The sequence below is a fragment of the Coturnix japonica genome, chromosome 14 (assembly GCF_054131305.1).
Source record: "Coturnix japonica strain WE chromosome 14, WE-NBRP24, whole genome shotgun sequence".
Classification (NCBI taxonomy): Eukaryota; Metazoa; Chordata; class Aves; order Galliformes; family Phasianidae; genus Coturnix; species Coturnix japonica.
In genome coordinates, this window is record NC_140676.1 from 11,503,075 (window position 1) to 11,525,405 (window position 22,331).

Genomic DNA, 22,331 nt, shown 5'->3' on the forward strand with positions numbered 1-22,331 from the left:
TCAAAAATAAACTTGAAATGGGTTTAACTGAATAAGTGGTGCCCTCCTGCAAACACGCAGCCATCATTTGGCAGCAGTGACCTTCACTTTGGTTTGTATTTCCTTAGGATATTCAAAAGCTGCAGGTGCTCCAACCCCCCAAAAAAATATCAAACCAATTGTCCTTCAGAATGCAAGTACTGTATCACTTCTGCATTGAGGCAGAATAATTTTATTTACTGTTTAAAATGTTATTAAATGCTTTTATTTCCATTCCTTTTATTACAGAACATGAAAATCAACGGTTATGCAAAAGCACGGATTATATGAATTTGCACTTCAAAGTGAAATGGTTTTATAATGAATATGTGCGGGAGCTCCATGCTTTCAAGGATGCAGTGCCTGAATATTCTCTGTAAGTAGTGTGTAGGAAAGGATCCCATGAGTTTGGACTTGGTACATGGTTTATTTCCTTCAAAAATGTATGCTTAAATTTATGCAAGATATGAATATATACAGCGCTAATTTTAACTGCCCATTGCGTACTTTATCCTCTTTGATTATACAGTTTATAAAATAATTACTGAACTTATTAGTTGTTTTATATAACGGTTTATCTACCTGTTATAGCAGCTGTCATTTTCACAGGTAACAATATTTTCATCAGAAAATACATGAAAAAATAAGAAATGTTGGAAGAACAGCATTATTGATCATTGCTGCACATATTATTTCTTTCATTTTTCATATTTCTGGATCAAGACGCAATGCTAATGGAGTACGTTACTGAAATGAATCTTACTGCATTGTGTTAATGTTCTTTCGATGGTTTAAATTTCACTTTTTCTTATGAAATTAATACACACAATTCTGTCCTTTTGTATGAGAAATTTCATGTCTTCAATCTTCTACAAGTTCTGCTGATTTTCCAAAATGGTTTGGTGGACATCATTGCCTCAAAAAAAAATTATAAATAAACTGAAGAAAGATGAAACATCTGACATTTTATTAAAGAAAAGCTTTCTCCACATTCTTTCCTGTGCAAATAAAAAGAAACCTATATTGGAAAAGGCACAGTGTGAAATAGATATGAATATGACCCTCTGCAAAACATGAGTGCATTTCTCTAATGGCCACTGCAAACTCTTTGTCATCAGGGAATACCAGAACGAATAGCACAGTTAAGCTGAAATGTGTTCTGTTAGTCACAGTATCTTATGGCAACTAGAACAGACATGAAGACAGTGACAAATCCTTAAGGAATGGTCACAGTGACAAATCTTTAAGGAATATACTTTAGAAGATTGGTTTTAATTTTCAGATGGTTTGAACCATTTGTCATTCAGTGGCTGGATGAAAATGAGGATGTCTCAATGGAGTTTCTTCATGGAGCACTGGAAAGAGACAAAAAAGATGGGGTGAGTTCATATTTTTCTAAAACAAAAAGAATGCACAAAGGCAAGGCAGTTAATTAGTGCTGCAAAATGAGTACGCTTGATCCTGCAGTATATCTTCATTAAGACCTCCCAAGATGCACAGTAAATAACAGTATAAAAAGATAACCCTGTGCACAAATTCCTGCTCTAGTTTCATCTGTCTAAGGTCCCCACTGACTTCCATCTAGAGTTTTATTAAACTCTGATGTGGTACGGATGTCATGAAAGAAAATTTTTCTTTTATTTCTAAGGGGACTGAAAGTCATACCAAGGTGAAAAGTCTCTGTATTGCCAGTAAGATTTTATTTAATACTTTTTCTGTCTCTAGAATGAATATTAAAAGTATGAGATTTAGTTTATACAGTTTGGACAAGTATTAACTATTTGAATGTTTTCTGTCTCTAGTTTCAGCAAACATCAGACCATGCCCTTTTTTCATGTTCAGTGGTTGACGTCTTCACACAGCTCAATCAAAGTTTTGAAATTATCAGGAAACTGGAGTGTCCTAATCCAGAAGCACTGTCTCATTTAATGAGAAGGTTTGCAAAGGTAGGTTAAAATCAATGCATCTCAACTACATTTCAGAGTGACACTGTGTTGCTATTTTACTTAAGTGCTTATTCCAGAGTTGTTCAGAAGCAATCTCTGCTATTGAAAACTGCATTCCATTAAGAATAACAAAGAGATTTCACTGCAAGTTTTGAAAGCATGTTCACAAGGTAGTTTACATGAAATCTGAAGATAAGATGCATAAAATGTGTAAGCACCTGTAAAACATGTAATTCATTACACAAAAACTTAGGGTTTGTTTGTTTTACATGACAAAAGTTTCTTCTCTTCTCCTAGACTATCAACAAAGTGCTGCTTCAGTATGCTGCGATTATTTCAGGTTACTTCAGTTCATACTGTGACAAAGAAAATGTGGTGAGTACAAAGCTGTGTGCTGTGCTTTGTTTCTACCCAGATGTCTTATACAGTGGTGTACTCCAAATACAAAAGTGATAAATATGCATCCCATATTTTAGCTTCAATTTTCCAGCAGAAAAAAAGGGGGAAAAAAAGAAATTTCTTTATCTCAGTTATCATTCTGCACTGGTTTGCTTCTCTTTACCAGTGATATTCCTGGAAGAGTTTCCCATGCAAGGGATATGTGCTGACTTATCTGCTACTGCCAATCCCTGTGCAGCAGTGAGAAAGTCATGTGCTGTTTTGTTGCCTCAGTGCCTACAAGGGGCTGATGAACCAGTACAAGCCAAAACTATTCTCTGAATTTAATGTAAAGTGATCTAAAACTTGCAGGTGTATTTTTTACTTCTTTCATTTTAAGACTAAAATAAAATATCATTTACCTTTTTCTGCAAGAAATGAGCTTTAATGCATGGTGTTCTGTCACTGGGTCGCATCATTCATGTAGAATTTTGGCCTATACAGTAGGATTTTTTTTTTATAGTAGTTGATTTCTGAAACCAATCTGGGATGCCAAACTTTTCTATGGACTTAGATGGAAAAAAAATCTAATTATGTTATAGAGATATTTAAAAAAAAAAAAAAACATAAAGTGTTATAAACATGCCTTTAGGGGAAATAACTTACTTGTAATAGAGCCTGTTTTTTTGAAACAGGTGCTTCTAGCTTAATAAAGGATTGTTTGATCCAGTGGGTTCAGTTATATTAAAAGTCTGCATTTGGTTTGGCAGAAGAGATTTAAACATATACTTCTCATAATTATTATTAGATTTTGGAACTCTATTTTAAGTCAGTATTTTTACTGTGCACTGTAATATGTGCCAACTGCTCAGATGAAAACATACCAGAGATATTTTTCATAAAGAAGCGTGTAATGTAAAAGCATCCCCTTGTCTTCCAACTCTTGTCAGAGTTTACAAACAAACCTGATTTTCATGCATGGTAGTCACTATTCTCTTTTGCACGCTGTTTCATCTGTCTGCCTGATTCCTCTAATTCACTGCAAAGGGTATTCTGAAAGACATAACATATTGAAGTAAAAAATCAGTTTTGGAGCTCCAGTTTTGTTATTTACTAACAGCAATAGATATTTTGCATTGGGCTAATGTAGGTTTAGGCTCTGAGAGAGCCACCTTAGCAAGCCCAAAAGAAAATGTTTCAAATGCCTCCTTAATGAAGTATTTATCTTGAAGATTCTCTATATTGGCAAAGACATTTCCATTTGCTTTGAACAAAAGAGCCCTGACATTTTGTTCAACTGTTTTTTCTCTCGTCAGAAATCATAATCACTGATTTATATTGCAGATAGATTCTAGAATAATGAGTAAGTCTAAGGAGAGACAGACACAACTTTAGCCATCTGAAATGAACAGAAGGTAGATAAGTAACTAGAAGTAGGACTTGTGGATTTCTGAAGAGACTGGAAAGAGTCAATATTTCAACCACTGTACACCACTGTTTTTTGGTGGTGGGCAAATAGCATGTTTGACTAAGAGGTAGTAATATAAGATTAAGAAGTTAGATTAGATTTCTCTTTTTACTTCAACTGTGAAGGGCTTACAACCCTGCGTTCCTCTGAGCATAACTGCAGAAGTAGTAGAAGCTAAATTCTGTTCCTGATGTTTTCAATCAATACAAAATATAATCTCACCACGTTTCAGCACTACACTGCTATTAGCTAGAAAGGTACAGTTGCTTAGCAGTTGTTCTTGTTTGGAAAAGTGTGTATCTATTTCATTAAAATATTTTACTTCAGCATCTTGGTTATCCCAATTAAGTACTAGAACACACTGTCCTTGGCCAAACAGAATTACTTTGACAAGTGCTGTCTTGTTGCTCCTCCCACACAACACCAAACTTGCCTATAATGTCATATGAATAAACTAAAAATCTATCAAGAGGTCATTTCTTCCATGTTTTTTTAATAAGACACTTAATCTCATCTACACTTTACTGTTTACTTTATATTTCTCAAGCTATTGCCATCCTTAGTGTGATTTTGTTATGCCTTCATTAGCATAAGCAGCAATATTTTTAGACCAAATTGTTTACAAAACTGTATTGCCTATACGCACAGTTTTGGACTAAGAAAAATAGTGCACTTCTGGAATAATATTCTGTTGTTGAAAGCACTGCCTGTTGATTTATTTATATACTTGTGCATCAGCCATTTTCTGAGTCACAGCTTTCTGCAAAGTCTGCATCTAGAAAGTAATCTGGTACTCCCTCTCCTCCCAAAGTACTTTGGCCATTATTGCATCCATTCTCACATAGATAACAATGCATTTCTTGATTAATTGTACGTAATTTAATGCAGTTGATGAAACAGTGGGATATAAAAGCTGCCCAACTGCTTGGGAGAAGGGTATTCAGTCTCCTGTGGGGCAACGTTTTCTTAAAGGCATAACAGGCAGTTACCATCAGAGTGGGTGTACTGACTGGGCAAGTGTGAAATGAAGCAGGAAGTGGAAGCTGTAGATGTCAAGAAAAAACAATCCTTCTCTAAAAGCACACCTCCATGAAAATAACATGCCTATTTCTCATATTTTATATACATATATATATATTTTTTTATTTTTTTTTTTCTAGCCCTGCATCTTGATGAACAACATTCAACAGTTACGAGTGCAGCTTGAGAAAATGTTTGAGTCCATGGGAGGGAAAGAGGTGAGTGGTAACTTTTCCTTGTTCATTCAGTGTTCCTTAGAGATCATTAGCACCATGTTTTCAAGCCAGCAACAGCCTTCAATTCTGCTTGCAAAGAAAATCAAAATTCAGAAAGCAGTATATGCAATAACTGTCTAACGCCCTGACAATGCCAGAAGGATCTAGCCCTATTTCACAGAAACATGCTAATGATCTGTAAAGTTCTACCAGCAGTGGGTGTTTTGTGTTGTAGCGTGTAGTGCCAGCTTTACTTTAATGTTTGTATTTGGATCATAATTTGCCTTTTTTTATGTATCAGTATGTTTTGCCCATATCTGAATATTGTGCAGAATATGTGCCTTGTGCTTTGTCTGTAATGTGTCATGTCTTTGTCTAATGCCTTTAACTTGCAATCCACTGAGCAGAAGAAAGAAGGAGAGAGATTCTCTTATGAGGTTTGTGATAGTAAGCATCTTTTATTATTCCTGACCATATTTTCTAAAACTAAGAACAGTCACATTTCCTACTAATCTTCATTGATGCATTTGTGTAATTCCCTACCAACTAAAATCAAAAAGAGCTATGCTTGGGCATTCAGTTGACTCCTTACATTGAAATGTTTTGCTAGGCAGATAGTGTGAAGTCTTTCAGGATTTTTAAAAAGCTACAAAACATTCTTTTTAGTGCTCTTCTAACTATCTCTGAGGGCCTACGTGTATCCAAGATCAGAGGCTTATTTCAGCAACAGCAGCTATTCAACAGTCCAGAATATGCTTAGCATTATCTCTTTATACGATTTAGAACAGTGTCTCAAGTCCGCTCAGCAGTAAAGCAACATGAACGTGTGTTTCAATATTTTACTAATCTATCTTAGCCTTTAGTGCTCATGTCAAATGATAATATAGATGAGTAAAAATTAGTTCTATACCTGTTAAGAATTATTTTTTGGCTAAGCAGAAGAAACACAAATATATTTGTTTTCACGTTATTGCCACAGAATGGACAGAATTGTCTTTGAAATCCTAGCTGTTGGTTTCATTGGTCATTGGTTTTAGTCGAATAGCACAAAAAGCAAGGTAACAATTGCTTCCCTGGCCCACTGCTAGTCTGCTAGTCAGTTCAAAAGGTGCCTTTTGTATTTATTTAAATAAATCCCATTTACTTGACTAATGTGTCAGAAAACATTTTGAAATCATGAAGATCTCAGCCTAATTATGGAACTCACCTTCCACAGATACGTACGCGTGCATGCAGCTGGTAGTCACAAATGTGTTATTGTTTTTAACTACCCACTTTGAAAGCTCATGACGAAATTGACATCTTTTCAAGCCATTGAAACCTGCCTTGTTAAAAAAGTATTATTTAGATAGTGGATTACTAACTATAGCAGTGTACAGAGACATGAGTTATAGCAATTGTTGTGTTGTTTTGTGGGTTTTGTTTATTAAAAAAACACCCAAAACATCAACAACAGAAACTTGAAAAGAAAAGCAAGTTATGTGCAACTGTATTAGATCAAAGTCTTTGATCCGATGACAGTGGTCCAGACCCACAAAGGATTTAGGCAGAATAGTTCTGAAGTGTCCAAATTAGATAGATATACTGTACCTGGGACAGTCAGCTGGGTGGTCGTGGTAGAGAAAGGATGAGGATGAGGCCTGTTATAGACAAAACAAACCACTGAAGTGCCAGATCTGATGAAGACCTTTCACTTCCCCTTTTGTAACTATTTTGTGTAATGTTTTTTTTCTGAAGTAACCAGTTAGTCTCATCAGGAAAGCACAAGCAAGCTATTCAGCCTGTGAAATTACAGATAAAAGCAGCGAAATAGAATTCAAATTAGAGAGGTTCCATTTAGCACATGCAAAACTAACTTGCACATTTATAATTTCCTTTGGTAACGGTACGAAATTTGCAGTTAACAAGATTTTCTGTGCATTAAATTATGACATAGAATGACTCAGTCTAACACCTTAAATAGCAAGCAGTCAAATTCATCAGAACTTGTTTTGTAAATACAAAACGATTTTGTATTGTTCTGTATTTTGTTTTTTGTTCTGTATTTTGATTGTTCTGTATTTTGTAAATACAGAACATATTTGTAAATAATAATAATAATAATAATAACAAATCACAGTTTTAAACAGTTTTAAACAGCATTTTGTAGCAATAATATACAAATATTAAAAAATATTTTCAGCTGTTCATTGAAAGTACTCTAAACTTTAGGGTGGTGCATTTCAGTAGTGGTGATGGTGACAGTGGGTCAGATTTTTATGAGTGCAGTGTGCTGGCCCTTGTTCATAGCTGGCAAGCATGCATAGCTAATGGTGGTGACTGTGTTAAAAATATATTTCATTGCTAAGAACTTGTTCTATCAAACAGTGCTATCGTGCTCTTGGTTTTAGCATTCATGGAAATAAATAGGAGATGTTACTGTTGGAGCAGCCTCATATTTTAAGACTAGACTGCATATTCATGCCATGAATTGTAAATGCAACCCAAGAAACTAAGACAAATGGTCTTTCTTTTTCAATTCTCAAATTAGTTACGGCATATTATTTAGAAACCTTTTTCCCTCAGCAATTATCTATTCAGTTAGTTTTTCTTAACTAAAAAATCATAGGTTGTTTGTGGTTGTTGTTATTTGGATTTTATTATTATTTATCAGACACGATGGGAGCACATAAGGCTTGAAGAATAAAAGTCCCAAATACAGCAGATACTTCATCTACATCAATATATAACATAATTTTAGACAAAGATCAGCGTATTTTGCCTTACTTTCATGTTTTTTTCATTCTAGTTGATTGCAAATAGGGTATCATTAGGGCTAGATTAGACCTAACATTCATCATCTGACTTTGGCTGAGATTTCTGCAGCTGAATATATTTGTCTCTGTTCTCTTAAATTGCTACTAGTAAAATCTAGTATAAGAAATTCAATTTCTCACAGACTTCCCTTCTCATAATAACTCTGCTCTGTCAGATGTGGAGCAATCTCCCAGCAGATCAGCACGTGAAACAGATTAATAGTTTTCATCATTGCTTTCTAGTTAGACACCAATAGAAGGCCATAAAGCTCAGAATTTCTCTTGTTTACTGGAAAGCCTTGGATAAATGACTTTGCCTTATAGTACTTTTACGTAATAGCTGTGTGCTTCTATCTCAAGTAATAAGTGTAGTGATGTCAGCCTGCATAAGTTTTACATCAGCTTCATTAAGCTAAATCCTTTGCACATCTCTGTGCGATTTTTACACAATGTTTCCTGAGAATAAGTAAGTCTGGTTTAAAAAAAAAAAAAAAAAGAAAGAAAATAAAACAAGCCAGGAGCTGCTCACATCATTGCTAAAATACTGCATCCTTCAAAAGCACACACCAAAATGTCCTCCTTGGGATGTTTGTGATTTTCTGCTGTCAGCAGTGTGCCATTTTTGAAGCGCAGGTAGGCTGTGAATTGCAGATTTATAGGCTATTTAAGAGGGAAACAGTTGCACTTTCCTCATGTGGATGTCAATCCATAATAATTAGTGTGCGACTACAGTAGCACAAAAAGCTGCTGCATCTTATTTCCACCTTATAAGACCATTCCAAGACCATCTTTACCAGTAGTGTACTCCCCAAAGACCTTCACAGCATAGAATTTACCATAATATATCCCATGTCAGCTCTATCATATCAGAGAAAATGTGGCTCAAAGCTGAGGTATGTTTTGGTGATGCTAGTCAAGGAGGCTCTGATTTACTGTAGGAACTCACTGGCACACATAGGACACCTGGTAAAGTATAGGAGAGTGCACATTTTACTTTCAGTGAAGCACTGGAGTTATCATATTGTCCTATAGTTGAACAAAATTAATGACAGCACATAGAAATATTGCTAAAATGCTCTCAGTCATCACAATACTGCCAGGTATTCATCACCTAGATAATCAGCCTGCATACCTCTTTATATTCCACTCCTCCCTTCGATGCTGCCCTAATAAGCATGAGCATGTGCATACCCAAGGCTGTAGTCCTGCCAATTGCCTCTAGCTGTGCTCACAAACTTGTTTGTGCAATTTTTGAGCACAACACTCACTTCAAGCGCTTGCATGCACTTTCTATAATGTGTTTTGTTCATAATCTGATATTGGTAACAGATCCCTCTAAGGTTGAATAAGTCCAGTTCCAGGTGAATTTAGTAAACGTATTTCTGGGGTTTCACAACAACCTCTGGTAGGATGTACCTACATTTGTAGTCCTAGTAAGAAGATTCTCTACCTTGTGCATAACATGTTAGAAATTTTGAGGCTTCTGCCTGCTCAGCATTCTGAGTTTTCTCTGATGTGTGCAGTGTTCAGTGTGAATACGTTTGTGTTTTGATGTTCGTTAAATGTGTTAACATTCTTGTGCAGTTCCTCAGTTTGTGCTCCGTACGCATCCTACCAAAAGGGGTGGCACAATTCCCTGGGGAAATTCACTTCCAGGAATAACTGGTGCCTTTGTTAGTCAACTCTAACTTCGCTAACTAATATACACAGTTACGTAAAATTAGTTTTCTAATCTCTGCTTTCCATATGATTGAAAGCAATCACTTTAAGTGTCTCAGCTGTCAGAGTTTATCTAGAGGGAAATTACTGAGATGCAAAGTAGAGAAGCAACAAAACATCTCATAGTGCAAAATAAGTAAAAACTAAATCATGGAATTCACAGCATTAAAATAGCAGCTTCTCAAGATTAGAAAAGTACAACACTGGATATTTTTTAGAGGATGCACACTATTTATGTTCTTCGTCTATTTCAGTTTTTAGGTGAACTGTAATAGAAAAGGCAGATTTTTCCAAGCTTTTAAACAAGTAAACTTTAAGGAAATAAGGAATACCCTGAGACTAGAACACAGTAGATCTCTGGCAGTGTTTCAGGGTTTGTGTGTGCTTTCTTTATTTTGCCTTAGAATTCCTGTGCAGTCTTATGTAAGCCATCCAACGTGATGTGGCACAGCTTCCCCTGTGGCTGAATTACAATTAAAAATGCTGACCCATTAAACCACAGCACTCTGAAGCGTCAGATGAAGAGCAGGCACCAAGCACTCATGCATTTGAAAGATACGAGGATGCAAATAGAGACATGTTTATGCATTCCAAATGCAAAATTCCCTTTGAATTTGTCTGAAAATCTCTATCTGACATTATTGCAGAAGTGAGCCTAGAATTTGAGGATTATAACTGAAAATGACCCTGCCTCTGACATTTTTACGTAGGTTACTCAAAGACGAAGAACATCAGCTATTAATCTGTATTCAGTTGTTGATCCTGTTATCGTCAATCACATCCTACAATGGAATGTAACTGCTTTCTCAAGGAGAAAAAAAAAGTCATTTATAGTAATTTGGCAAAGAACGCATAGCAAAAAAGCCAAGCTGATCAATATCTGAAGAGTACCTTTTTGATTAAATAAACATGCATGGATCCTTACCCCTGTAAATGTAAAATTACATTTCTTCCCTGCATTTTCTCTTTTCCTCCCTTTAGAAAACCTGTATCGAAGATACAGGAGCTGCTCTCCCTGTACATCAGAATGTGTTGCGCTGAGCTTGAATTATGTATGTCTTAATGGCTTTTAGATATAGAAACTCTGAAATACAGTGGATCCCTTTCCTTCATGCTGTATCAATAGAAGCAGCATGGATAGTCTTCAAGTCATCTTTTCCAGTGCAAGCTGTTCTACTTTCATGCTGCATTAATGGGAAAATGGAAACATCTTCCAAGGGAATCACAAAATTAATTAATAATAATGCCATAGGTAAAATATACACACACATTTAAAAAATGAAAAATAAAAGGCAGAAAATGAACACAAGCACTAATTCCCCATGCATCTTTCTTTAGATGTGCTTTGTAAATACCATTGGCCTGATGTGGTAATTCTATTCTGCCACAATTTGCACCATCTCACAGAAAGTCATTGCTCACTGTTTAAATTTCCAATATTATAATCCTTTCACTACTACTATCAAATATTTTAATTGGAAATTTTTTTTTAGGTTTATGAAATAATCTTGTATTGTAACAGGTGTTTCCATATTTGGTTTTCCATAGTGCAGTATATCACTGCATATAATTCCAAGTGTGCTAATTTAACAGAAAACCCCAGGCATATTTTATAAGGAAAATACAACATTACTTATCTCTTTGCAGTTGGATTCAGAAGCGAGTACTGTTCTGAAAGAGCTTCAAGCAAAACTTAGCAGCGTATTGGATGAACTCAGTGTAATGTATGCCACAAGGTAATACTTATTTTACTTCAAATCTTGGAGATTTCTATTTGTATGCCTGCCTCATTACCTGTATTGGTGGCTGTTTGTGAGTCCTAAGATACAGTTTATTCCTGCCCTGAGGAAGTAGTGTGCATTTGTGTGTGAGTGTGTGCGTGACAGACACTGACATGTACAGCAGTAACCTCTCTGCAAGAAGAACTGAAACAAGGGCTGTGGGCACAAATGTGTTACAAAGGTGAGGCTCTGAAATTTTGTTCTGCTTTTTAGAAAACACAAATTGCTGGTTTGCTCTTACCTGATGCTCTGTTAAACTTTTCTCTCTGGCCGTGATTATGTTACCCCTGAAACTGAAAACTTTTTCTACATGTTCTGTGGAAACCAGAGGTATCTGCTTGTGTTGAGCCTGCTTCAAACAGCCATTGTAACTGGGCAGACCCGTGGCTCTGCAAGGACTGTCTGCAGGCAGAGCCTGATTCTCAGATTTTTCATTAATCAGTGTGCAGTGAATTCTTGAATGAGCAAGGACCTGTGTCAGTAATGTGTCTCTGCTATGAGAAACTGCAAGTTATTTTTGCTTCAAATTAGAAAGGAATCTAAGAAAGAGGAATTACTGCTGCAGTGGTACTCATTAAGCACGGTCTGCTTTTATTGGAGGGACTGGTCCCAAGTATTCAAGTGAGCAGCTTCAATAGCAGCTTTACAGTTAGTCTTTGCCATTTGTCTTTTCACATTTAAAGGCTTGGTATATTTATGGCCTCTGTTTTGCAGTTCTGTTTGCAAACTAATTCTAGAACAAATTATTATGTGTGCAGAGGCCTTATTCTGCCTCTGAACTGCTGATTCTAAGTAACTGTTGTACTGCACTGTTTAAATGTATTGACTGAAATCAATCAGTGACAGCAGAATGTAACCCAGATTTGTCTACCATATTGATTAGGAAACTGAATGATTTGCACGTAAGCTGAAGTGACCCAACATGAGGAGCAACAACTTGTTCACACGCACCTTTAAGTAGAAAATATTACTTCAGGAGTTGTCTGTACCAACTTCCAAATGTTTGGTTTTTTGAAAAGATGATTTTAAACAGTTCAAATGTTTTAGCTGCACCAACTTGCTGCAAAGAAGTGAAGCTTCTAATAGTACAGACTGTGTGAAACCCAGGAAAATGTTGAAGTGTGAGCCAAGTGGGGCAAAATGAACAAAAGTTTTCTGTTTGTCCTTAAGAAATATGCCAAAGCTTGCTTCATATTAGCCACAAAATTTTAAAAAATGATTTCTGGTCCCTTTTTCCTGCTGTGCTTTCACACACACACACAAAAAAAAAGCCTGGAGTTGTTTTCAGCTTGCAGTCTACCATATCCTGAGTTGCAGAGTCTAATACATCTACTGCTTCCAGAAAATAACTACTTAACATTACCCCAAGGGCACCAAAAACATGATGACAAAACTGGGAAAAGAAAAATAAACATTAGTTGCTTTAATTACACAATGCATAGGAGGTGATGTTTTCAGTCTGTAGCACCTGAAGAACGTTATGTTTGGGAAAAAATTCATTGCAGAATAAAGGTTCTTGTTGAAGAACTTGATGCAAAAACATAAATCTCAGAACCATAGGAGTTGGAAGGAATCTTTCTTTGGAGATCATGCAGTCCAACCTCCCTGCTGACTCAGGTTCCCTAAGGTTACTGTCTTGTCTTCTCCCACAGAATTCTTTCATTCTCATATTTATTTATTCATTTTTCCCTTTATTCTATAGTTTCCAGTCTATTATAGAAGACTGTGTAAGACAAATGAGCTCTGAGCTCAATCAAATGAGAGGAAATGGGACCGCAGCGGCCAATAAGAACAGTGCAGCCATTGATGCAGAGATTGTACTTCGGCCTCTCATGGATTTCCTGGACAAAACGTAAGTGTGACACATTAATGTATGTGGCATGTTAGATATGTGGTGCTGGAGTTATATGTATACTTAGTCTTACTATGAAACATAGATAATACCTAGAAACTGTTTTCAGTGCTTTTAATATTTGTATTGTTCACATATGTACAGGGGTACTACGCTAATCACACTAATTTACAGAAGAGCTTAATATTTATACTTTATTTTCACTGAGTAAAGAACTGAATTTTCAAATAGTGCCACAAACTCAAACTGGCCCTTTCAGTAGTGACAGCATCTTCCAGTAGAGACAGCATCAGCTGTTCAGAAAGGCATGTGCCCGTGCTGCCTGTAAGCGCCTTGCTAGCCTTGGTCATAACAGAGATTGGAGCACAGGAAGTTCCATATGAACATGAGGAAAAACTTTACTACTTTATGTACTTTATGCCTGTTAACTGCTGTCCTTTATTCATGAAAACACTCATGATGATACATATATGATAGTTTCAGATGGTATTCTTAAAGTCATAAATGTAGTAAAGGATACAAAGCCTCTAAAAGCATAGTTTGACCATCTAAGCAATAGATGATTTGACAGGTATGCCGGGATGTAGAAATTAATGCTTCCAAATGGTAGCCCTGAATTTACATCAGAAACCAATTTCTTGTCCTACATGAGTCTGTGTACACAGAACAACCTTTCTTTCTTTTTACTTAGGTACATTATATGTCAGCATGTAAAGCTAGGGACTTAGACACGTTAAATCATTTCACCCATCAAGTCTCACATGTCATCATGTGTGTACATTTTCAGTCAATACGTACTGGTAACATATTAAGCAATAGAAGGGGTAGTCAGTATTTACATGAATCTGAAAACCTTCTATTAACCAAAAATATTTATTTATAAAAGCGTGAAATAACTAAACCACCGAGAACCAATTATTGGTACAGAAATGCTTAACCACAATGGCCATTAATCTAACGATATAGTGTCACAGCACCTCTGAAATCTTAATGTGGTTTTTAAGACCTATTTGTGTTTCCTTTTGTTCCAGTTTAAGCCTCTCTGCAAAAATCTGTGAGAAGACAGTTCTGAAACGGGTTCTAAAAGAGCTGTGGAAGATAGTCTTGAACAGAATAGAAAAACAAATCGTACTTCCACCGCTGACAGATCAAACAGTAAGTGTACATATTGTGTAAATATTCTAATGAATTTGGTATGAAATCAAATTGCTGAAGGGCAGGGGACAAATCTAACACAGTATGGGAAGATTGTGCTAAGTTAGAAATGAAATATGAGCTTTTAGTAATTTTAGAGTAAAGCTAATTCCACCGACACAGCCAGGCCTCCATTTGCTGAATTAGTTAGTAGTTATTACACACGCACAATCAGAAACAGCCTGTCCTTCAATGGGTACATCAACTTTATAGTTCAGATATTTTGAGCTCACTTTTCTAAAATTTTGGTGCAAAACGTACTTATTTCTGTATATGTAGTGCTTAAATATGGTAACATTTTCAAATAGGAGTTTTGCTATCGCTGATTTGCTTTATGTAACGAGTTGTTACACAGTGAACCACAGACCAGCATGGTTCAGAGTTGAGGAATTTTTTGCTGCCTTTTCAGACTGGTTGCCAAGAATGCAGAATTACCAACCTAAGGCTGAGTAATCTCACTTGGGTTGCAGGATGTATCAGTTAGTTAGGATTATAAAGCAACATTTCCAGACATGTTTCCCCAAACAGCTTGAAAATTGACAACTATTTAAAAATTAATTATGTGTCTACTAACTACAGCAAAAATAACCTCTCACTGCCAACCAGACACACATTTCTGTCTATCTTCTGCAATTTGCAAACACTGCTGTTGTCTTTACTGATGTTCAGAATCGCACCAAGCAGTAACTTGTGATGATAGTTACAGCCCATTTCAGAATGGCTTGTTTAGCAAGCTGATACTTTATTAAGCTGTGGGTGGACATCTGGAACACAGAACATAGGAGGGGTAGTGAAGACGCAGAGACTGACAAGGGCAGAGACTGTTCCATTTATTTTGTTACTTCCAGTTATGACTGAGTACACAAAATCAGTGAAAGGCAGAATGCTGTAAGAGATGTTCCTTTTTGCAGCTCTGAACATTACTTTCTCTCTGAGGGTGAAAGGCATTCAGAAACTGGAGTTTATTTTTTAATTATCTCATTTATCTTACTATTCTCCCTGCTAATAAATAATGAAAAATTGAGATGTAGCTCTATATTTATTTGCAGTCCTCTATTGTGTATGTACAGAGAAACAAGATCTGGAAACAGAAACCTTTAGGAACAAAAAATACTAATGAAAAATTGCTTAATATTACACTATGTAATTTGTATTGATTTTGTTCTCCTGAAATCCAGGCATCCAGAGCTATGTCTTGCTGAGCTGCCAAGTAACTGCAGCTATGTTTCCTGGAGTACTTGTAATAAAATTGTGATCATATAATTATGGTAGGATACTGTTTATTTCACGCAGTTAGTCACTGTCTTTTGGGATCATGCCAGGATTTGGCTTTGTAAAAATGCAGGTTTAAATCCATAAGTACCTTTAAAAAAAAAGTAGCTTTGGTGTTAATGTTAGATTGTTATCTTATGTTACACAACTAAGCATTTCACCATGAACAATGAGTTAAGGTTTTGCAGGTTCTTCAGGCTCTTCACTTCCAATTGTGATTATCTTTATTAGTATTGCACTCACTTATAGACATGTTGACATTGACACACTGCATAAAATAATCCCAGCCTTAACTTTAAAATATTAAACAAAATCTGATAGCAGACAGGAGCACAAGAAACTGCTATCAGAAAGTCAATATTTGTATGAGCTATCATGATCTCATTGCGATCACGGAGACGTGGTGGGACAGCTCGCATGACTGGAATGTTGTCATGGAGGGCTATGTGCTTTTTAGGAAAGATCAGCTGGCAAGGCAGGGTGGTGGAGTTGCTCTTTATGTGAGAGAGCAGCTAGAATCTATTGAACTCCACCTGGGAGAGAGTGATATAGAAGTTGAGAGCTTGTGGGTGAGAATCAAGGGCCAGGCTGGCAAAGGGGACACTGTTGTGGGTGTGTATGACAGGCCCCCTGATCAGGAGGAGGAGGTTGATGAGGCCTTCCATAAGCAACCGGAAGTAGTAGCGGCACGCTCCCAGGCACTGGTACTTGTGGGGGATTTCAATTATCCAGGTATTTGCTGGACGACCAACATCACCAGGCATACGCAGTCCAGACAATTCTTGCAGTGCATTGAAGATAACTTCCTGATGCAGGTGGTCGAGGAACCGACGCAGGGTGGGGTGTTGCTGGACCTTATTCTCACCAACAAGGAAGGACTTGTTAAGGAAGTAAAAGTTGGGGACAGCTTGGGATGTAGCGACCATGAGATGGTGGAGTTCAAGATCCTGAGTGGAGGAAGCAAAGCAAAAAGTAGGATTGCTACCCTGGACTTTAGGAGAGCCAACTTTGATTTCCTTCGGGACCTACTTGGAGCTATCCCATGGGCCAAGGTGCTAGAAGGCAAGGGGGCCTGTAAGAGCTGGTTAGCGTTTAAATGGCTCTTCTTCCAAGCTCAGAATCAGTGCGTCCCTGTGACTTAAGAAATAGGGAAAAGGTGCAAGGAGACCTGCGTGGATGAGTAAGAAGCTCATGTGCAAGCTCCACGGACAGAGGAAAGTACATGTTATGTGGAAAAAGGGTCTGACCACTTGGGAACAATGTAAGAATGTAGTCAGGGACTGCAGAGATGCGACCAGGAAGGCTAAAGCCCACCTGGAGTTGAATCTAGCTAAGGAGATGAAGGATAATAAAAAAGGCTTTTTTAAATATGTTCACAGCAAAAGGAAAGCTAGGGAGAATGTGGGCCCCATACTAAGTCAGGGGGGTGTTCTGGTAACGGGGGATTCTGGGAAGGCGGAAATACTGAACGCCTTCTTCGCTTCTGTCTTTAGCAAAAGGGCTTTCCCTCAGGAATCCCAGACCCTGGAGGTTGATGAGAGAGTCTGGGGAATGGGAGATTTCCCTTTAGTCAGGGAAGAGGTGGTCCATGAGTGCCTAGGAAATATTAAGGTCCATAAATCCATGGGGCCTGATGGGGTGCATCCACGGGTGCTGAGAGAGCTGGTGGAGGTCGTTGCTGAGCTGCTCCCTGTAATCTATCAGAGGTCTTGGAGAACTGGGGAGGTGCCTGAAGACTGGAGGACGGCCAATGTCTCTCCAGTCTTCAAAAAGGGCAAGAAGGAAGACCCGGGTAATTATAGGCCAGTTAGCCTGTCCCAGGGAAGGTGATGGAACAGCTTGTGCTGGATGCCATCTCCAGACAACTGGGTGATAAGGACATTATCAGGAGTAATCAGCATGGGTTCGCCAAGGGGAGGTCGTGCTCGACCAACCTGGTGGCCTTTTATGAAGATGTCACTAGCTGGGTGGACAGGGGGTCAGCGGTAGATGTAGTCTACCTTGATTTCAGTAAGGTTTTGATACTGTCCCCCATGACATCCTTATAACAAAGCTGAGGAAGTATGGGATAGATGAGTGGACAGTGAAGTGGGTCGAGAATTGGCTGACTGGCAGAGTGCAGAGGGTTGTCGTTGGCGGTGCGGTATCTGGCTGGAGGCCTGTAACTAGCAGCGTCCCCCAGAGGTCTGTACTGGGTCCAGACTTGTTCAACATCATCAACAACCTTGGTGAGGGGATAGTGACCACCCTCAGCAAGTTTGTTGATGACACGAAGTTGGGAGGATTGGCTGACACACCTGAAGGCTGTGCTGCCATTCAGAGAGACCTGGACAGGCTGGAAAGCTGGGCAGTAAGAAACCAGATGAGGTTTAACAAAAGCAAGTGTAGAGTCTTGCACCTGGGTAGAAATAATTGCATGCACCAGTACAGGCTGGGGGAAGACCTGCTGGAGAGGAGCTCTGCTGAGAGGGACCCGGGCGTCCTGGTGGACGACAGATTGGCCATGAGCCAGCAGTATGCCCTTGTAGCCAAAAAGGCCAATGGCATACCTGGGTGTATTAAAAAGAGCGTGTCCAGCAGGTCAGGGGAGGTGATCCTCCCCCTCTACTCTGCCCTGGTGAGGCCTCATCTGGAATACTGTGTCCAGTTCTGGGCTCCCCAGTACAAAAAAGACAGGGATCTCTTGGAAAGAGTCCAGCAGAGGGCCACTAAGATGGGGTGAAGGGCCTGGAGCATCTTTTTCCCTATGAGGAGAGACTCTAGGGAACTGGGTCTGTTTAGCCTTGAAAAAAGAAGGCTGAGAGGGGACTTGATCCAGGTTTATAAATACCTGAGGTGTGGGAGCCACAGTGGTGAGGCTGGTCTCTTTTCAGTAGTGTGTGGGGACAGGACTAGGGGTAATGGGATGAAAGTACAGCATAGGAAGTTCCGCACAAATGTGCGGAAGAACTTTACAGTGAGGGTGACAGAGCACTGGAACAGGCTGCCCAGGGAGGTGGTGGAGTCTCCTTCTCTAGAGATATTCAAGACCCACCTGAACGCCTACCTGTGTGTCACAGAGTTCTCTCTAGAGCTCACTCCGGGACAGTGGGAACAAACCCAGGGGAGCAGGAACAAAAGTGCCCCCCTTTCTCTAGCGGCACTTTACGGCACGGCGCGGCGTGACCACGTGCGTTTTGGGAGAGGGGAAGGGAAGGGAGATTGCGATTGGGTCTAACAAAAAATGAAGGAGAAAAAAGGTGATCTGAGAACGAACGGCAGTTTAATAACCTAATAACGCTAAACAAGAACAAGAGAGTTTCAACAAAGAGAATACCAAGTCCCCAATCTCACCGATGGAGCTGTGGAAGGCAGGAAGCTCTGACCACGTTGTCTCCTTGCAGGGAGCCGGGCCAGCAACCCCGTCCCCTTCCCCACTTCCCCACTTCCCCTCCGGTGCCATTCCCCACATGCCCATTTAAGGCTGTCCACAGAAAAAAAACTTGTCCCCTTTATTCCCATTATTAGGCATGGTGTTCTGATGTGGAATACCAACACCAACCAAATTGCAAAACCATAACACTGTGCGACATGGTTTAGGGAGCCTGCTTTGGCAGGGGGGTTGGACTCGATGATCTCTAGAGGTTCCTTCCAACCCCTACAATTCTGTGATTCTGTGATCATGCTGAAGGGATTCAAATACTTCTTATCAAAATTATAGATATGTGTCATGTGTAATTTAAGTTTTCATTTAGCTTTGCAAAACAGTTATTTTGGCTAATGTCCAAGCAGAAAATAAGGTATGTGGACATACATACAAAGCAACTACACTCTACTGATACTGTTTCCTGAATTTTCAATGTACTTGCAGGGGCCCCAGATGATATTCAGTGCAGCCAAAGATCTTGGACAACTATCAAAACTCAAGGTAATGTAGCCAAATGAAGCACTGAATGGCTCTCTCTAACGGAAAACTGGATGAAATACTGGGTGACTGTGAGGCCAAAATTCTTACTCTATTTACTGTAATAAACTTGAACGTGGCAGTAGCTGTTCACAGATGAGTAATAATTTCAGTCTCATCCACGCAGATTAAGAATAAATGATGCTATGCTGATGTGATAAAGTGATCATTAGCTGGGTCAAGATGATACAATTCCTATGCTGCATAACTGGTCCTTACATGCATTAAATATCACAGAATAACAGATTGAGATGGGTGTTCCCTGTTCCCTTCTGGAAGCAGTTTTGGAGGGAAAAAAAAAAAAATTAAGATAGGAGTACTTGTATATTTGTTCTGAAAAATATTCTACCTCTGCAATAAACACATTGGAACCACATCACTGAAGTCCATGTAGTTATTTCATAGAGACCTTAGATGTTTGATACTGATGTCAAGTTGTTTACTAATCAATTTTTCTATTTTCACTTCAGAAGTGACGAAAAATGAAGAAAATTCTGCTTCTATAAATAATGACTAAGTGTCTTAGTGGAGTAAAAATGAAGCTTGAGGTAGTCACAGGATGCTGATATTAGATAAAGTTCACAGAAATGTAGTTACTTTATGACTCTATTTAACTTGTGTTGTAGTAAGAAGCCTTTTTAGCTAGTATTAATATAACATAAGGGCATTAACCAACATTAGTTAATATTTCAAGTTATTTAATACAATGAATTGATTCAGTAATATCAAATATAATTTTTTAAACATAAAATCTATCTACTCACTCGTCTCAAAGAACAGAAATACATTCTAGTAATTAGAGAAAGTGATGCTGGTTCTGAGTACTAGGAATTGGATCTTTTTCCCTACAGTCTATGTTTCCAAGGAACACCACAATTGCTTTAGGTTTTTATTTGCTCTAAAATAACCCTGAAGTTGAATTAACCTCTGTTAAACACAAGAGCTTGAGGAGTATTTGAAAGTTCTGCTTTTCCAAAGCTAGGCCACAATGCTGTCTCTCTCTAATGATGAGCAATGTTCTTAACTCCTTTTGCAGGACCATGTGATTCGAGATGATGCCAAAAGCCTGACACTGAGGCAGTGTGCAATAATGGAAGTAGCACTGGCTACTATAAAGGTACAGCTTTACATGTTTTTCCATTCAATGTTGGAATGGCCAAGTATGTAAATACATAAACGATAGATTCTAATGCAGAATGGTCCCCTAGAACCATGAAGATCACTTTAGTATAGCAAGAGCTATTAGATCCTAAGCTCTTCATAGTGATTTGAAAGCAAATGCCTGGTAGTCTGATTGCAGCAAAAGCAATTAACATTATTGAACCCAAAATTCATTCACTGAACAACTTACAGTTAGATTATGTTTGTATTAATGTTTGGAAGAGAGTAAAATTAAAGGATAATCATTTATCTTAAGTATAACATATTACCATTTTGTAAAAAATAATAATAATTAAAAAAATAAAATTAGCAAATAGATTACCAAAAATGAAACTGCCTGTCTGGCCTCAGTTCCCTCTCCTATCTTAAGAGAAGATTTTCATTCATTATATCATTCTAGTTTGCATTTTGGGGTTTTTTTGTTTGTTTTTTGCAAGAACTGTGAACATGTAGAAAATTTACCAAGTAAAAATACTAGTCAATGTGACTTGCATTTGTCAAGTCTGAGACTGCAGCATTGATTTCCACATCTGCAATGCTACGTACTTGTGTTATCACACTTCATTTGTCAGCATGACTGACTTTTAAGATCCCAGCCTGTTTCGGCACCTATGAACCCTGAAATCACTCAGACTGGAACACAAATAACAGATTAACTACTTTCAGGTTTACTTCTGCAAGAATGAGTGTATTGGTATCAAAATCTCAATCTGTTAAGTCATTAATCATTAATATTTGATCGCATTCAAAAATGATGCGGTTGTTTACATGCAAAGTTTACCACTTACAGGCAACAGCAAAAAATCTGAAGACTCAAGCAGGTTCAAGTTAGGTCCACTCTTATCCTGTTCAGCACAGGAAATTGGAGCAGATCCAGCTCTATTTGTCCTATACACATATAAATTTTCACCTTTGGAATTACAATTACAATTGTAAAAATTACAATTTACAATTACAATTGTAAAAATGATAATAGTTCACTGCAATCCTGACAAATCTAACTGGCTCTGCCAGAGTTATTTTTAAAAGCAAGCTGGAATTATACTTTTCTTTTTCTAATACTTTTTAGCAATACTTCCACGCTGGAGGAAGTGGGTTGAAAAAGAACTTCCTGGAAAAGAGCCCAGACCTGCACTCCCTGAAATATGCTCTTAGTCTTTACACGCAAACTACCGATGCCTTGATAAAGAAATTCATAGACACGCAGAAGTCTCAAAGTAAGTGATCTGTAAGAAAGATCTATCAAACTTTAAATGTTTTAAATAACTGGTTGCTAACCACTAGTATTTTAGAATTTATTGTCACAAATCTGGCCATGTGATGTTACTCTACATCAGTTGCTGATTTCAAACAGTGGAAGCTTGATTACCATCTGTCCATATCATCAGATAGGATCAGTACTGATCATCATCAGCACATTAACCAAAGACTGTCACTTTTTGGGACTAGATCCCTCAGCTCTACATAACCACTGAATATCAAGGTTATTTACAGAAGCACTCCCCATGTGAGCAGGGTTGCAAAGGACATGGCACAGTTATAACTGCAGAAACAGAACAAATTCAAAGA

At 38.0% G+C, this 22,331-nt stretch overlaps 1 protein-coding gene and 1 long non-coding RNA gene across 15 annotated transcripts in view; one reads left to right on the forward strand and one right to left on the reverse strand.

Moving 5' to 3' along the window:
• Positions 1 to 22,331, forward strand: part of UNC13C (unc-13 homolog C) — a 153,941-nt gene that overhangs the window by 116,978 nt on the left and 14,632 nt on the right. For 7 of the 10 annotated variants that reach the window (XM_085514973.1, XM_085514975.1, XM_085514971.1 and 4 more), the window contains 12 exons: positions 268 to 394; positions 1,301 to 1,397; positions 1,821 to 1,964; positions 2,262 to 2,339; positions 4,971 to 5,048; positions 5,453 to 5,482; positions 11,207 to 11,295; positions 13,043 to 13,192; positions 14,224 to 14,347; positions 19,509 to 19,565; positions 20,638 to 20,718; positions 21,832 to 21,979. In XM_085514973.1, the coding sequence (XP_085371099.1) occupies positions 268 to 394; positions 1,301 to 1,397; positions 1,821 to 1,964; positions 2,262 to 2,339; positions 4,971 to 5,048; positions 5,453 to 5,482; positions 11,207 to 11,295; positions 13,043 to 13,192; positions 14,224 to 14,347; positions 19,509 to 19,565; positions 20,638 to 20,718; positions 21,832 to 21,979 (1,203 nt within the window). The remainder of the gene's footprint in view (positions 1 to 267; positions 395 to 1,300; positions 1,398 to 1,820; positions 1,965 to 2,261; positions 2,340 to 4,970; positions 5,049 to 5,452; positions 5,483 to 11,206; positions 11,296 to 13,042; positions 13,193 to 14,223; positions 14,348 to 19,508; positions 19,566 to 20,637; positions 20,719 to 21,831; positions 21,980 to 22,331) is intronic. The other 3 variants (XM_085514976.1, XM_085514972.1, XM_015872980.3) reach the window with 1 other exon arrangement.
• LOC107318762 (uncharacterized) overlaps positions 178 to 22,331 on the reverse strand; it is a 143,422-nt gene continuing 121,268 nt past the window's right edge. For 2 of the 5 annotated variants that reach the window (XR_014934180.1, XR_001557482.3), the window contains 3 exons: positions 6,636 to 6,685; positions 3,308 to 3,395; positions 178 to 1,373 (listed from right to left, as the gene is read on the reverse strand). This is a non-coding gene — a long non-coding RNA (uncharacterized LOC107318762). Of the gene's footprint in view, positions 1,374 to 3,307; positions 3,396 to 6,635; positions 6,827 to 22,331 lie in introns of all 5 variants that reach the window. The other 3 variants (XR_014934181.1, XR_014934182.1, XR_014934183.1) reach the window with 3 other exon arrangements.